The 18246-nt window shown below is 38.3% G+C and overlaps 1 protein-coding gene across 1 annotated transcript; it reads right to left on the bottom strand.

The window, feature by feature from the left end:
- Positions 1-7603: 7603 nt before the first annotated feature.
- On the bottom strand, positions 7604-12784 carry gpr85 (G protein-coupled receptor 85). The gene is made up of 2 exons (XM_059652436.1): positions 12585-12784; positions 7604-12431 (listed from the first exon to the last, which is right to left on the bottom strand). The coding sequence occupies exon 2, from the start codon at positions 12135-12137 to the stop codon at positions 11010-11012; it is 1128 nt and encodes a 375-aa protein (XP_059508419.1). The 5' UTR covers positions 12138-12431; positions 12585-12784; the 3' UTR covers positions 7604-11009.
- Between the last annotated feature and the right edge of the window lie 5462 nt (positions 12785-18246).

The following is an 18246-nucleotide window of genomic DNA, read 5'->3' on the forward strand; positions in this document are numbered from 1 at the left end:
ACAAGGCAAAAGTGAAACTTGGAAATGGGATTCCAGAAATTTGAACTACTATCCTGTACATTAGTGGAAAGAAAATGTGACACTGTAAATAATCAGCTGCTGATTCACTATGAGCCTGTTTTCAATTGTTGATGTCAACCAATTTTCATCCACCAATCTCAGATCTTTGTGAACAACATTTTCCTGACCAAAAAACCTGGACCTCCCATCAGTTTATTTTATCCATTTACAGTGCAAACAGGCTGCACAATATTTCAAAATGCATACAATAAATAATACTCAGAATTCTAAATAAATCTTTCTGGTGAAAGAGCATTCTTCAATTCACCTCCTTTGTTTTATTATATAATAATGTTTTTCCTATATAAAGATGATTTTATTACCACTATGATCCTGCAATTCTGCAATGATATCATCATACTGCATGCTGTGTGTAGGTAAGACTCCACAAAGAAGAAAAATAAAAATGATAACATTTCAATCAGGGGTACTTCAACAACAGCAGCATGACTGAAACTGTTGCAATCACTACTGCAAATGCTTCTGGCTATGAATATATTGGGGAGCACCAAATCTTTCATGAAGATAACTGTGCAGTGTCAAGCAGTTTCAGATTTGAAATGCAACTTCTCAATGTGCAGCAGGTTTCTACTTAAAATTTTCCATGAGTTCCATTTCATTTTTGTTTAGTTTTTGAAAAGATGCATTGAATTTAAAATAAAAACATAGATTTGTATTAAAATAAGAAATTAGTTTATTCAAAATGTTTTTCCTCCTTTTGCAAATTGCTGTGGGTTCTTTACTGGTATTATGTTCTTCAAAGAAGAGGACCAATAAATAGTTTATTATCAGATTTCTATTGGTGCTGGCCTGGGCTGTTCACCCATTGGATTTTAGTGTAGGGCGAGTTTACTTATCCTGTATTGGTCTATTTGCTTCTAGAAGACCATTTGTCAGAGAGTTCCAGCTCTGAATAAGGATGTAATGTCCGGTGAATTTTGAGAGTTTTGCATCCTATTCACAGACTGGTCGTGCACATTTTTAGAATTCATATTGTATTGTACGTGGACCCAATTCTGTCTGGATTTGATTTTAAAGATTTGGACAGAAGCAAACCCAAAGTATTAACTAGTAATTAGCTATCACACAACTGCATGACTGTGTTAGAAAACAGGCTGCATTTCTTAAATAAATATAATCAGTTTAAGCCAAGCTGCTTTTGGTAAATTTGCAAAATATGCAATACTGCTTACCAAGGTGACTTCAAAGCAATGTTATTTTATTGGAGAAAGGGAACTTGGTTTTGTGGTTATGTAATAATCTAATTTACAATACACAATTCAATTAGCCATACCCTGAGCATAGTTAGAAGCAGTCTACAATCTCATCCTCAGTGATTTTACTGATGCTACGTAGCATGTTCAGAAATCTTTTATTTTATTATATTGTTGATTTAACATGTAAAATTTGGCTTTGAATTTGAATGATCTTAAGCAGACACTAATATTGGCTTTGGTCCAAATTTTCATCTCAATTATTTCATTTTACTGTAGTCTAAATTTATGTGCCATTTGCAAAATAAGGTATTTAGACATTGCTATGAAAGCACACTGCTAAGACACAACAAAGGATGTTTTTAAAGTGTTAATTTGGTGAAGAAGTAACACATTTCTCTCTGTGGTGCTATAGTCAGATACTTGCAGGCTCAAGCTCGCATTCTGGTTCGCAGCATGTAAACTGATACTAACACGTTAGTGTAACACCTCAGACTGAAGGGAATGCTGTCTCTCGGATTAGACATTAAACAAAGATACTGAGAATGGCATCATTTGATCAAGAATACTTTGTTTTCCCGGTATCCATGCCAATATCGCTTCTTCAACCAATATCACCAAAAACAAATGAACTGACCATTTATCACATTTGCTATTTTGTAAGGTGTCTTGTGTAGCAAACTGTCACACTGCTAAATGGTTCACAAACTGTGTAACATTATATGACATTTACAAGAAGTGAAACAATATTAAACAATATTACTCTTGTTCGGGGGGGTGGGGTTTAAAAGTTGTAAAGTGTCTAATTTCTCAATATTGTCTTTATTCATAGATTCATACAGCATGGAAACAGACCCGTCGGTCCCACCAGTCCACACCAACTATGTTCCAAATTAGTCCTACCTGCCTGCACTTGGGCCATACCTCTCCAAACCTTTCCTATTCATGAATTTATCCAAATGTCTTTTAAATGTTGTAAATAACTGCATCCACCACTTCCTCTGGCAGCTCAGTCCATGCATGGGGAAGCTGTGCCCTACTGGTGTTATCGCTGGACTGTTAATTCAGAGACCCAAATAACATTCTGGGGAACTGGGTTTGAATCCTATCATGGCAGATGGTGGAATCTGAATTCAATAAAATATCTGGAATTAAGAAACTAATAATGACCATGAGACCATTTTGATTGTTGGGGGGGAAAGTTTTTAAAGACCCCTCCCCCCAGAACAAGAGTAATATAGTTTAGAAGCAATGTAAAACTCAGATTTGCAGAACATGTTTCACTTCTTCTGGATGTCATATAATGTTACACAGTCTGTGAACCATTTAGCAATATAACAATTTGCTACACAGGACAACTTACAATGTCCTTTAGGGAAGGAAACTGCCATCCTTATCTGGTTTGGCCTACACATGACTCCAAACTCACAGAAATGTGGTTGACTCTGAACAATTAATGATGGGGCGATAAATGCTGACTGGTTAGTGAAGTCTTCATCCCATGTGAATTTTTAAAAATTCCATTTATGAACCATTCTCTGCGTAAAAAAAGTTTTGCCTCATGTCCTTTTAAAATCTTTTTCCTCTCACCTTAAAAATATGCTCCCGAGTTTTGAACATACGCACCCAAAAAGGAAGACTCTTGTCATTCACCTTATCTATGCCCCTCATAATCTTATAAACATCAATAAGGTCACACCTCAACCTCCTATGCTCCAGTGAAAATAGTCCCAGCCTTTCCAATCTAATTTTATATCTCAAACCCTCCAGCCCTGGAAACATCCTGGTAAGTCTTCAGTGTGTGGATACTCATGTTTCTTAGCTGTGTTATTGTCTCCCTTGATTTTCTGAGCCTCCAAGTTGTATATTATTTGTCTGAGAAGGTTGGCAATTCCCTGCTTTGGAGCATCTACTGTTCTAACACTAAGAAGCTTGTGAACTCATTAGTGGCAGAATGGAGAGAAACAATTCCACATTCTATTGTTTTGTAGTGTGCAATAATGAGATCTCAAATGTGCTGCCTTATTATGATCACACTTAATCAAGAAGACTAATATTTCAGTTCATTCTCAGAATACCACAAATTAAATAAATGCAATCAATTTTGAAAATCTCTTTCAACCTACGTGAGAACATTTAATAAACACATAAAAACAGAAGTTATACGAAAGTAGATACTTTCAAAGAATATTGATTAGAAAACTTAAAAACTACAAGCAGCAAGCAAAGGTCAGTGTGTTGTTAGTGAAAGTATTTTTTGTTGGGTTGGAAACTGATGATTAATCTGATACATCCAACTGCATACTGCCCATACCAGGTGGATCATAATTAAAGAATTATGCATTCTGGATTATTCAATTTTCTGTTGATCAAGACTCAACTTGTTACATTGTTAGGTTATGGATTTCATAAGCAACATTTTGACAGGTTTTTCTATCCAGGTTCAAATTGTGCATAATCCAAAGTACCACATTAGCCTTTTTATTTCTACAACATATATCTTGTCAGTTATAGAATGATTTAGGCGTTGAGTTTTCAGTCAGTTTAAATGCTTGGTTATTAGTATGTCAGTGAAAGTAATTTGGTAGCCCAGGGAGTTGGACAGACAGTGTCACTACTGACCTGCATGAGTACCAATGACAATATTAACTATCTATATTTCACAATTATGGAATCAATCAAGATCAAATTTATTTCAGTTTATTAATAATGGCTGCATTCAACAAAAACACAAGCTAGGCCATGTAATTGTTAACAGAACAACCCTCCCATAACTACTAAGTGAACTGATGGCAACAGTTAAATTCTCCCATTCATATTTTGATCAAACATCTAAATACATCATATTACCCCCTTTCTCCAATAAATGGTCACTTTCTCCACATTGTTGCAAGTCAAGTTCGTTGCTAGATATAATATGAAGCAACGGCAGAAGCTAACAGGTTAAGAGTATGGTGATTTGGAAAAATTTCAAATGTACGTAAATTAGCAGAATGGCCAAAAAAACAGAAACAATTTGACATAAAGCACAAGGTAGTACATTAGTTCACAGAATGGGAATTAAGGTCAAAATGCAAATTAAGTGTTTTGCTAGTTCAAAAACGATTTTAAAGGTCCAGATGTTGATAAAATCTTACCTACAGATATCAAATGCACCAGGAAACCGGAATAGATCTTATAAGATATGAAATATGCAAATACTACCATTATTGCACAAAACTTCAGTGAGACCTAAACTGGAATACCGTGTCCATTTTTTAAGTGACTCATTTTTGAGTTTTGGAGAAAGCATAGCAATGAATCACTAAAATTATACCTGCAATAAATTTACTTAATTCTGACATCCAGGCAAACTTGGGTTATTTCTCTCAAGATAAGGAGGCACAGAAATATAGGAACAAAAGCAGGTCACTCATCACTTTTGAGTTTGTCTTTTAATTAGATCATGGCTGCTGTGGGTCTTAACTACCACATTAGTTTTATAAGTCTTAATACTTTTATCTAAAATTTAAAGATACTTAAGACAAAAAAGTGCATTTTATAATTTCTTTTATGAATTCATAGACCCAAAGCATTCTACGTATGTGAATACAGACTGTTAGAATAAAAGTTGGCTAATTACGATAACTGACCCAGATTGAAATTTAAAATACTGATCTGGCAAGGTGTTTAAAGATGAAGAAGGGAGTTGCAAGACATAGAGTTTGGGTAATTGAGTTGCAGAAGCTCGGATCTCAATAATTGACACCCTAGCACCAAGTCGGAAAAAAATGAGGGGCTGGGCAGGGGCACACAAAGGGGTAGATACTGATGCATGGTACATTGAAGTCAAGAAATCAAGTCACGGAACCATATAAACCTAAAATGGTGCAAAAGGACATCATTCAGTTCACATGCTATTCTGATACTCTCTAGAACAACCCAATCAGTCCATTGCTCTGTTATATTCCTATAACTGTGCTAGTTTCTGTCCTTCAAATGCCCATCCAATTTCCTTTTGAAGTCACTGGTCGCCTTCACTTCATTAGCTACACACAAAGTTCTTCCTCACTTTCGCTCTGCTTCTCTTGCCTAAAACCATAAATCTGTGTCCTTTTTTCCATGTACTATCAGCTAATGTGAAGAGCCTAGATTTTTCTATCTTATGCGAATTTGTCACAATCTTGTATATTTCTATCAAATCATCCCTAACTTCTTGTGCTCAAGACAAGTTACACTACTATCTCTAAGCTAATCTTGACGACAGAATTTCTTATCCATGGAAAAACTCTGGTAAATCCCCACACTTTACTAAGAACTTTCAAGTCCTTCATAAAGTGTAGCAAACAGAAGTGCATGCGGGAGAAAGCAAGAACTGAAAATGCTGGAATCAGAGACAACAGTGTGGAGCTGGAGGAACACAGGTCAGGCAGCATCAGAGCAGCAGGAACGTTGAGGTTTCGGATTGGGACCCTTCTTCAGAAATGGGGAGGGGGAAAACAGCTGGGAAAATAATAAAGCAAAGGGGCGGGGCTGAGGAAGGTAGGTGGGATGGCGGTAGGCACATGCAGTTTGGGCGTGGTGGGGATTGGTCAGTGGGATGGATGGAGCAGATGGGTGAGAGAGAAGATGAACAGAAGTTTCCCCAGTCTGGTCAACCACTGGATCATTGGGCGATTTTGCAAAGGAGGAGTCAATGAAAATTAAGGAAAGCAATGAAATGAAGTGAAAAATGAAACTGCCAATGTAAAATACAGACTCATAAGCATTTACACTACAGAAGAAGCTGTTCAGCTCATCATGCCTAAACTGGTCATCAAAAATCTGACTACATGAATCTTATTTTCCAGTTTGTGCCATATGGCCCTGGAAACTATGGCAGCACAAGTGGATATCTAAAAATTGCTTACATTTTACAGGTTTCTGACTCCACCATCCTTTCATATAATGAATTTCAGACTCCCACCGTACTCTGAGTTAAAAAAAAGATTCTCCGTAACTTTCCACTTAGCCTTCTATCTTTTTCTCATTCATTCACAGGATGAGGCCACTACTGGCTAGGCTAGCATTTATTGCCCATCCCTAATTGCCCAGAAGGTAGTTTAAGAGTCATCCACATTGCTGCGGGTCTGGTCCCACATGTAGACCAGACCAGGTAGGGATGGCAATTTCTTTCCCCAAACAACATTACTGAACCAGATGGGGCTTTACAACAAACAACAATGGATTCATGGTCATCATTACACTCTTCATTCCAGATTTTTATCGTCAGAAGTCACAAAACACCAGGTTATAGTCCAACTGGTTTATTTAAAATCACAAGCTTGCAGAGCGCAGCTCCCTTCATCAGATTAAGTCACGTTTCACTTGATGGAAGGGCTGCACTCTGTAAGTTTGTGATTCCAAATGAACCTGTTACTCTAATCTGGTTCCATGTGACTTCTGACTTTGTCCAACCCAGTCCAACATGTGCACCCCCAAATCAGGATTTTTACTGAATTCAGATTCCACCATTTGCCATGCAGAATTCAAACACGGGTCAGCAGAACATTCATTCGGTCTCTGGGTTAGTAATCTAGTCATATTACCACTACGTCATCACCTCCCTGTAAACCTCTAACCTTAAATCAATATTCCCTGGTAATTGACTGTTCTTCTAATAGAAGAAGTGCCTTTTGATCCACATGTCATAACCTCAAACATCTTTATCAACCTTTGTCTCTCCAAGAAAAACAACATCAGCCTATCCTATCATGTCTCGTAGCTCAGACCCTCCAGCCCAGGCAGCATTCTGGTAAATCTGCTCTGTGTCAGGGACAGGATGCAAGGATTTGGGGTTTTGAAGTGGCTTAATCTATTATCAGGATTAGGTCAAAATTTAGGAAGGCAGCTTTTGACAATTAAGTCTCAAGTTACTGAAGCAAAAAGAAATTCAGCAGTAGCAAGGAAAAAAAAGACAGATCAGGTATGTATATATGGTGTTTAGTTCTTGGTTAGACAGCACATCCATTTGCTTTGGAGTTTTGGGGGAGCCGAATAAGATTACTTTAGAAAGAGATACTCTCCCAGTTTAAACACAATGAAAGGAGATACTGAATACTAACTTACCACAATTTAAAATTATGTGTCAATTGTTTAGCGGTAGATATAAAGGCCACTATAGCTTCAGTTATAAAGTGTTGAAATCTCAGGGGATATTGAACTTGAACCCCATCTCCAACATTCAAACTCATTTTTCTTTTATTGAATGAACTAGCTGTCTGTCGTGATGGATATAATTTACCTCTTATTGGAGTTGCTTTTTGCTTATGATTCTCTAAATATTACATGACTCAAGTAGCTCGCCAGGAAAGTTGCATAGGCTCAATTCTCACACAAAAAAAGCCTCCAAACCCATGAAGGGAACATCTTCACACATAATTTATATCTCAAAGTAAATAGAAGTGTTAAAATACACTTCCATTTTTACAGCTCATGTACAGCATATATGTCAGTGGCACCATATTATCATAAAACATAAAATTTAAACAAATATTCACAATGCTTGTTGTCCAGTAGGTTTTATAGTATAGCAAGTTTGCATTGTTTAATGAATAATTTGCAAATGTAAGTAAATGCCTAATGGCAGTGGTAATGGATAATCTAACAGCAGCAGTTTTCAGTGCAATGTCTTGTGATAAGAGAAAGGTGTATTCTGCCAAACAGCCAAAAATGAAACAATGTAATTTGTCAAATCATGGTGATTGAAATGTTTCAAAACAGGAAATTACAGCAGTGAAATGTTTTCACAAAGGAATAGTGCAAACCATCTGTTGATAATTAATTGAAATCATTCATATCATAAAATCAGTAAAACATACATTAATCACAATATATATATATTCTTTTAAAACATACAATCAGCCTCATTACAACTTGTCATGATATTTTATGGATTTAGGAGCGAAATCTCCAAATCTGCTTTGTGTCCTGGACTTCCAGAAAGGAACATCAGATGCATGGGAATCAAACACCAATACTGTTCTGAATCAAACATTAGTTTAGCTCTACTAACTGCAACACAACTGCAACAGAATGAAAAATTGCGAAGGCTTGGTGTCGGATAGGTGAGCGATTCAAATTGCAAATGAATGAAGCCAGAAACAAAACGTAAATGAACGCATTTCATTCTGTTACATTTTTCCATTCTAGGGGCCTGATTTTTGCTTACTCAAAAACAACTCACTTCCACAGATTTCAAAACAGGACCAAAAAGTGGGTTAAATCAACATTACAGATTCCCTCAGCATCTGTAGCAAAATTCTGAAATCAATTACATATGTACCAAAGGAAGATAAAATGAATGCTTTCTTCAACTTTATTGTGTTAGTCCATCATATATTTAATGCTATCAACACTCAGGTATCTAACTTAAGTACACAGAGATCACTGAATAGGTTTGATACTTAAACTGTGAAACTCAACATTAACTAAAAACAAACCTAATTCAGAGCCTTTGACCATTATTTAGTTTTATTAACAAAAAAGAGAGAAAATTATCCAGAGGTTATTTGCTACATCTTCTTTACACAAGGGCTGCTTCCTGAGACTTAAATCTTCATGAATTTGACTTATGTTTAGTCTTAATAAATTAGTTTTGACCATAAACAGAAGATTTGGCAGTATGTGAGGTGTTGTCACTCCTGTCAGGTCAGTGCTTTGCTTCTTTGGTGCTGTGATAACCTACCTGAGATAAGCAACTCACAACCTTGTAAGAAGCAAGTTAGGTGCAGCTGAGACTGGGGCTGGATTCTATTCTTCCATTAGCTAATTTTAATCATGTAAATGATACCTAATATATGATTACACTTGAACCACTGTTAAGTTTCTAAAAATTAAAGAAATGTTATAAAATCAATGTGTTTCAATTACAGCTACTAAAATATTGTTAATTTTGGTGCAATTCTTGGTATTGATTGGAGACTTTAGTCATTGTGAACAACTGTTACTTCCTGAAAACTAATCTTGTAAATAATATGAAGAATTAAGGTACTTGGCATATCACTTTAATTTTATAGTGCTATAGAAAAGTATTGAAAATAGCAAAGGCCAACTGTGATAACAGCAAATGGAAATACAACACTTAAAAATATTGTGAAGAATAAAATGTTTGAACTAGAAAATACAGCCTTGAGCAGAAAATTGGTGAAGAAAGAATTAGCAGAATGAAAAACAGATTCAAAAAGAGGCAAGTTTTCGAAAAGAAAACTAAAGAAAGAAACCAAATGCATAAATGACATGAGAAAATGAACAAATAATAGAAATGAGAGTGGGGATGAAAATGCTAAAATCTCAAGGAGAGCAAGCTGAGGGTAAATTAAGGTTAAATGAAACAAATATGACGTGGAGGAATAAAGACAATTCAAACTGGCAACAGAATTTTTCAAAATTCTCTTATAAAAGGTCAAAGGTCATGAATTATATGGCTCTGTAATTAATATGTTTCAGGTTCAATTCGTTTCACTATTGTTATTACACACACAATACCCATAAGCCACATTACATTTTTGTCTCTGATTTTGCAATGTTAAATTATTTTACATTAACCCACAAGACACATACAAAGAATGTTACTTAATTTAAACATTAATAACAATCAAGTACACAGGGATTCTTTGGTATTATGCCTTCAATCAATCTTATGCTTCCCAAGTGTCAATTTATTACATCAGATGTTAACCTTTTAGCCTAATTACAAAGTATCCATGTTGAAATTCAGTGCATACTTGGACTTCTAAAAATAATTATTTTCAATTTCAAGAAAGCACAATTGAACTTATGTAAATTGGGAATTGTACTGCGATACACATTTTATATCCAAAATGAAATCCCATACAACTTTTTTGCCAGATGTAGATGTATTTCATTTTGTACATACCTCAAGCTCCTAGCAGTAAGGAAACCACTCACATCATGTCACATTTTTAGGTATCACAGGAAATGATTACAAAAAGGACAAGAAACTCACAGTCAGGATATGAAAGACATAAGTAAACAAAAATATTGTAAACAATATGACCCACAGAATAAACATTTCACACATTTTGAAAGGTCTGATACTAACTTGTTCTGTTCTGAGCAAGAAAGCAGTCTACTAACACAGGAACAGACATCCATTGTGTGCAGTTCTGTAGAAATGTGATTGGGCAACAGAAATAAACATTTATTAATGGTGAAGACACCGAGGCCTAATGTGAATCAACCAGAACCAAGTTGTGGGGCTTAAAGGAAAGTTGAAGGGACTAATTTGTACATATTCAAATGCTAACTCTTTCATGCATTTCCAACAGTCAATTGATGTGTGTATTCTGTCACCTTAGATTAACTCAAAAAAATTGTAAATCTCTCCAGTCAGATCTTAATTAATTGATTCAAAAGATTTTGTTTTAAAAAATACAAAAGGAGTCTAATGCTCTCAATATATGTTCTAAGGTTGTAGTCTATGATTTCTGCATTGGTTACTTCAGAAACAAAGCCAAACGTAAGATAATGTGCAGACTTTACGGTAATAGTATTCTTTTCAAATTGTATTGAAAACACCTTCATCATTAAGACAACAGCAGCAGAACTAAATTAAGGACCATTCTGCCAAGGCTTGATGCATCGCTTGGTGAACATCAGAGGGCAGTCCACCGTTGCAGCCCACAACTGCTGTTTCATCTGTTGCTTGGTAGAATTTCCATCGATTAAATCTCAGACATAAACAGACACAAATAGTCATATAACGCAGTAAGGTTCCCGCGGTAACCTAGATTTTCGACAATAAAGGATGTTGGTGCTGAAACAACGTCTTAGTTCCCGGTTGGAGAAGATGCAGATGAAAGGGTTGACCCCAGCCTGGGCAAAAGTCATCCAGACCGCAGCGGTCAGGTAACCCCGGGGAACAGCGGGGCCCTTCACAAAGACACGCCAGTAACATGCGACCAGGTATGGGCACCAGAGGGCCACGAAGAAGAAGGTGATCAGGTAGAACATCCTGCCTATTCTCTTCTCGGTTTTGAACTCGTCCATGACCAGCAGCCTCCTCCTCATGCCCTGGCCCTGGGGGTTTTGCCTGATGCCCAGCAGTGTAGGAGGAGTAGGTCCCCGGCCGAAGCCAGCGATCCAGTTGGCCGCCGCCTGCCCAGTGGCCCCGGGTCCGTGAAAAGTCCAGTTCTGGCTGACGGCAGGCACCAGCTGGACGGGCTTCATTTTACGCCGGTCGTAGACGAAGAAGATCAGCTTCAGGTAGACAATGTGCGTGGCCAGAACGATCACCGCGAACATGAGCATGAAGCCCAGCGAGTCGTTCACTTTGAAGTACCTGTGCTCGAAGATGCACTGCTCCTCCTCCCGGATGAAGGTGTAGGTGCCCACGTCGAAGACCGGCGGGAAAGCCATGGCCACCGACAGGGTCCACACCATGCAGATGACCGCCAGGCACGTCCAGAAAGTCAGTCTCTTGGAGTAAAAGCGGTGGTGGGCGATGGCGATGTAGCGGGTCACGCTCACACAGAAGAGCATGAAGACGGCGTGGAAGCAGGACAGCACGCCGACGAAGGCGACCACTTTGCAGCTCAGCGAGCCGTAGGGCCAGGACGAACCGTTCTTCACCGAGAGAAAGACGAACGGGAAGCAAACCGCCGAGCGGATGATATCCGAGGAGCAGAGGTCCAGCAAGAAGTAATAGGGAGCCCGGTGGAGGGTTTTGTCTTTGATCAGGAGGAAGGAGATGAGTAGGTTTCCCAACACGCCGACCCCGATGGTGAAACCCAGGGATGTCAGCTTGAAGAATGTCGCCAGAGGAGACACATTTTCCAAAAGGTTCTCGCTGCTCCCAGTAGGTGCATGGCTGTAGTTCGCCATAGATCCCGTCAGTAGGTCTCTGGGAATAGATTCAACCACGGTGTCGAAGTATCATGATGGAAGGGGGGCACTTAAAAATCATACAGCAAATAAAAACATTCGGCCCCCCCACTCACCCTAGCCGAGCTCCTAGCTGTGAATTAACAGATGTATGTGGTGGGGGGAGTGGAGGGGAGAAAAAAAGAACCATTTAGCGATAGCATGTCCGGCCCTATCCGGGCACCATTCCCATTAAAGGCATCTATCATATCCACCCCATCGGGATATTGGCTCAATCATTTACAGTGAGGGACCCTGTAAAATGAATCATGTTTTTTTAAGTCTCTCATTCCTCACAAAAAAATCCAATATACAGATTAACATTTGTGAAATACGGCTTTATCGACTTCTGCAAAATAAAAAAAATAGACGCGAATTCAACAGAGAACGAGCGGGTAAAACACGTACCTGTGTGTGTATGTGTGTGTGTGTGTGTTTTCCCCCCTGGGAGGGCTGTTGTGTTATCAGGAGTTGCTGTCTCCTACTGCCGGTTTGCTTGCTGGGACTGAATGGATTGCAAGTGGCTGGAGCCGAAACTGCGCACCAAGCCTATTTGTAATCCCTGCCGCGCCTTCCCTTGTCGCATCTCTCTCTCTCTCTCTCTTCCACAGACACACACACACACAGACACAGAGCAAAAGCAAAGGACGCCTATATGCAACACGTCCACTCCATCGAGAGCACGATTAACGCTAATTTATGTTACTTCAGCCCAACCAGGCATTGAAAAGCTTCACTGGCGGCTGGGCCTGGCTAAGACAACCTTTAGTGCATCGCTGCGTTGTCAGTTTTTAAAAATATTTCACTAGTTCTTCGCTGTCAATTTGTTGATCCAGATTCTATTGGAAAACTTATACACAACCATTTCATAAATAAACCTTTACTATATACCTTCTGTAGGTATATTAGTACGCATAATGTGTGAGAATGCATAATTATCACTGCACACACCCAGGTATCATTGTGCATAAACTGATCAGAGAGGGCTGAATTGCTCATTTTGACTAAATATTAATTAAGTATAAAATTAAAAACAAAAGTCATTTTTGTTCCTCCCTTTGTGGATGCTAATATTAATGAAGTTGTTCAGTATAGTTTTTGATTAATTGTATTGCAAGGTTGCAAAAAGTTGCCTGCCGAATTTGCCTCCATTGCAATAGTAATTAGTCTTCCAAAAGTACTTTAGAAGCGGATGTAAGCTTGTGATGGGCTCAATATAAATACAATTAAATGATTCCTACACTTGAAGCTGGTACTCTCCATCAACATGGATTTTTTTCATCAATTCATCCACATACTCAGCACCAACCATGGCACAGGCAACAAGTACTTGAGCACATGTTGGCCTCTCCTGCAGGATATATAATTAGATTACCTTCGTGGAATCCCCCACTATAAACACCCTGGAGTGAGCATTGACCAAAATGTTAACTGGATCAGCTGCAATAAATGCTTTGATTACAAGAGCAGGTCAGAGGCTGAAAAGTTTATGCTGAGTGTGTCATCTCGTGATTCCCCAAATCCAGCCACAACGCGCAAGTCAGGAGTGTGATGGAGTCTTTTCCAGTTGCTTGAAAGGGTGTGCCTGCAACAATGCTCAAGAAACTGAGCACCATCCAGGACGTAAACATTCTCTTTCTGCATCGCTGGTATATATAGCAGCAACGTGCTTCATCTATAAAATTCACTGTAGCAATTCACTAATTCTCATTCACCAGCACCTCCCAACCTGCAATCTCTACTGACTAGAAGGAAAGAAATCAGCATGATCAGAAAAATAAGATATGCAAATATAATGACCCTGCCCCACCACCAAACAAGCACCCTGAGCTGGAAATCTATTTCAGTTCCTTCAATCTGAAACTCCACCCTTAATGGCACAGTGGCTGTGTGTACATAAGGCCTGTGGTGGTTCATGAAGAGGCCTAACCAGCACTTTCTCAAAGGCAGTTACAAATAGGCAATAATAATTGGCCTTGCCTATGATGCCCATACATTATAAACAAATAAAAAGTATTGACCAGCTCCTATCAGCTACTCCCCTGGCCAGTTCTTCCCCAAGTGGTCCACCCTTCCCCTGGCCTCTTTATTAACACATAGACCTCTTCTCTGCAAACGGTGTCCTCTCCAGAGATCTCATCTCCCCTCCCAGCTGAGAGGCACTGCTATAAACTGGTCTTTTGAATACCTTATTGGGGACTTGGCTTTTGGTGGCAGCTTGTATTCGTAAATTTGACCATTACTACTGCTGGAGTTGCAGAGAAAAGAGACCTGCCAACCAATCAGATTGTGGCCATTCCTTCCGGATTGTGAGGCAGAAGTCTCATCTCCATCCGCTTAGTACTGCTGGCCATGGAGCTGCTATTGTTGATGGGGAGGCACATTCCGAACTAACTTTTCAGGTGGTAGGAAGGATAATTCTGTTATGCTAAAAGTTTGTCCAACGAGAATCATTCCACAGATTAGGAGAAGTTTGGGTATCATTCCTCAGAAAAAAGTTGAGAATTGCTTTGATAGAAGTGTTTAAAATTAAGTGGGAGCAGGGCAGAAAGGGTAGGGACAAACTGTTCCATTTGACAGACAGATTGAAATCTAGAGGACACTAAATGTAAAGTGATCGCCAAAAGAATTGAAGGCGACATGCAAATAAGTATTGTTTTATGCAGTGTAGTGTTGTGATCTGGAATGAATTGCTTGAAAGGGTGCTGAAGACAGATTAAATCATGACTTTAAAAGGGTAATGGTAATTACCTGAAGGAATAATTTGCAGGGTTATGAGAGGGATTGGGATCTTAGACTAGTTAAATTACTCATGCAAAAAGACAGCATGTGTTGGCTGAATTATCTACTTCAGTGCTGTAGCCATTCTGAGTATGTTGCAGAACATCCTAAAGATTACACAGATGATCATTGAATGAATGTTTATGTCAGAGCATAGAATAAAAGAAAAGGAAGAAAAGGAACAGGAGTAGATTATGCTGCCCATTGAGTCTGCTCCGCTATTCATTAGAACATAAGGAATAGGAGCAGGAGTGAAGTATTTAGCCCTTTGAGTCATTCAGTAAGATCAGGACTGATTTTCGACTTCAAAACCATTTTCCGGCATTATCCTATATTGTTTAATATATTTAATATGTAGAAATCAATCTCAGTCATGAACCCATTCAACAATTTAATCTCCAATGTCTTGTGGGGCAGAGAATTTCAAAGATTCACCACCCTCTGAGTTAAAATATTCCTCATCTCAGTTCAAAAAACGTCCTTCTTTAATTTAAAGACCACATCATTTGGGTCTAGACCCTCAATCAGGTGTAACATCCATCCCCCCATTTACCCTGTCAATCACTGTAAGAATTTTCTATGTTTCAATGAGGTGACCTCTTATTTGAAATTTCAGAGAATGAAAGCCTGGAGTATTGAATCTTTCTCCACAGGATAGTCCTTCCATTCTAGGAATTAGTTTGATAAGCCTTCATTCCAATCCATCCATGGCAAGTATTCACCACAATCATGGATGATCCTCAAGTTCAATCCCATGTTCTTGTATCTCTCGAATCCTTGAGGGACCAAAAATCTGTTTATTTCAATGTTAATATATTTAATGACGGGACATCAACAAAAAAACCTCTGGATTCACAACACTTGATGTAAAGATATTTCTCTTCATCTTGGTTTTGAATAATCATCTCCTTATCCTGAGACTGTTCCAATGTTTTAGACTCCCCAGCAAAGGGGAAATAATCTTACAGTGCCTATACCCTTAACAATCTTGCATTTTCCAATTAGAACACATCTATTCTTCTAAACTCTAGACATTATAAATCCAATTTACTCAGTTTCTCATTGTAAAATAATGTTTTTATCCAATTTAAAAAACCCTTGCCTTACTACCTCTAATGCAATGTATCCTTTTTACAACATGGAGGCCAAACTTACACACAGTAATTCAGGAATGGTCTCAGCAAAATCCTGTACAATTTTAGCAATAATTCTTATTCTTCTACTCAAGCTTACTTGCAATAAAGTCCAAAATATCAATTGCCTTCCAAACCACTTGCTGAATGCTAACTTTCAGCATCCCTTTTTAGAATGCACTAAAATCTGTCTGCATATCGACAATTACACGTTTCACGCCCTTTTTTGAAAAAAAAATCTCGTTTTCCATTTTTGCAACCAGAGTGAATAACTTGACATTTGCACACATTATGCTTCATCTGGCATCTTTCTCCCCACTGACTTAACCTGTCTATATCCCTTTGTAGCCTCTTTGTGTCCTCCTCACAACTAACACTCCCACAAAGCTTTGGATCTTTTAGAAATTTAAAGATACTATTCTTGGCCTCTTTGTCTCTATCATTCATATAACTTATAAATAAATTAGATTTCAGCCCTGGTCCTTGCAGCACTGCATGATTCACAGCCTGCCAACTTGTTAACTGATGCTCTATCTGTGCTAATATATTACTCCAAACTCCGTGAATCTTTATCTTAACCACTGGTGTAGCACCTTACTGAGTGCCTTTTACCCAAGAATATTATATCTACTGTTGTGCTTCATCTGCTGTAATAATTATACCTGCAAAACTCCAGTAGATTTGTCAAACATGACTTTCCTTTCATAAAACTATATTGGCTGTGTGTGATCACAAAGAATTGTGTAAATTGTACATTGTTACTTTATCCTTAATAGTAGATTTGCTTTGGCAGGAAGAATAAAGAGAAAAGCACAGTATTATCTTAATAGAGAACAGTGCAGAATATTGAGATGCAGAAGAATTTAGGTGTTCTAGTGCATGAGTCACATAAGATTGGTGTATTGTAAAGTCACCATCAACCTATCAGATCATACAGCTGCTCCCTCATTATAGACAGGGGCAACTAGTTGTGGTTTAATTTGAGTGTCTCCACATCTCAAAAAAGGGTGGAGGTTGAGGAGAGATAATGGGAACTGTAGATGCTGGAGAATCCAAGATAATAAAGTATGAAGCTGGATGAACACAGGTTGAGGAGAATCCTTCACAATAACCTTGGCTGGGAGCAGGAACTAAACCCAGGCTGTTAATATTGCTCTGGATTGCAAACCAGCCATCTATCCAACTGAGCTAAACCAACCCAAGTTTGACACACAGATACAGCAAATAAATATAGAGGCTAATGGAATGCTATCCTTCACAATGAGAGGAATTGACCATAAAAGTAAGGATGTTATGACTCAGTTATATAGGGCATTAGTAAGACCATATCTTGAATACTATATGTAGTTTTGGTCTCCTTATTTAAAGAAGTATACAAAAAAAATGCAATGAAGGCAATTCAGAGGAGGTTTACGAGATTTCAGTGTGGAATAAATGGACTGCCTTATGAACGAAAGTTGGACAAACTTGACCTATTTCTACAGGAGTTTAGAGCAATGAGGGTGACTTGATGAGAGTCCTGAATTCGCTTGACAAGGCTGACTTGTAGGTGAGTTCAGAACTAGGAACTAGTTCAGAACTAATTAAAAATTAGTTGTCAACCTTTTAGGACAGAGATGAAGAGAATTTTCCTTCTCTCGGATGGTAGTGTGACTTTGGAGCTCTGCCTCAGAAGGTTGTGGAGAAGGTGGGGAGGGCTGGTGCTGTTGAATATTTTTAAGGTGGAGGCAGATTTTTTTTTAGACAATGGAGTCAAAAATTATTGGTGACAAATGGGAATGTGGAATTCAAAACAAACAGATCGGCATGATCATACTGAATGCAAAGTAGCCTTAAGGGGTTGACTGGCTCATTTGTGTTCCTAAGTTGCATGTTACTATGTCAAAACAATTAGTGATGAAATATTTTAGAGATCTGAGATTCCGAGGGATCTGGGTTTTCTCGTGATTTGTAAAGGATTTTGTTTTAAATCAACCTGTTTGGACAAGATATGGCACACCATAGGTCAGATGGCACTTGAACCAAACCTTCAGATACATAGGTGGTGAAACTTCCACTTGCCATAAGACCAATTGAATAGTTAGCATGCAGGTACAGGAGTAATTAGGAAAGATAACAGAATGTCGTTGTTGATTGCGAGGTGAATTGAATACGAT

This window comes from Stegostoma tigrinum, chromosome 18 (assembly GCF_030684315.1).
Source record: "Stegostoma tigrinum isolate sSteTig4 chromosome 18, sSteTig4.hap1, whole genome shotgun sequence".
Lineage (NCBI taxonomy): Eukaryota > Metazoa > Chordata > Chondrichthyes > Orectolobiformes > Stegostomatidae > Stegostoma > Stegostoma tigrinum.

What these genes read in the sequence shown, in the direction of transcription:
- gpr85 (XM_059652436.1), bottom strand. Translation starts at nt 12,137, where the DNA reads ATGGCGAACTACAGCCATGCACCTACTGGGAGCAGCGAGAACCTTTTG.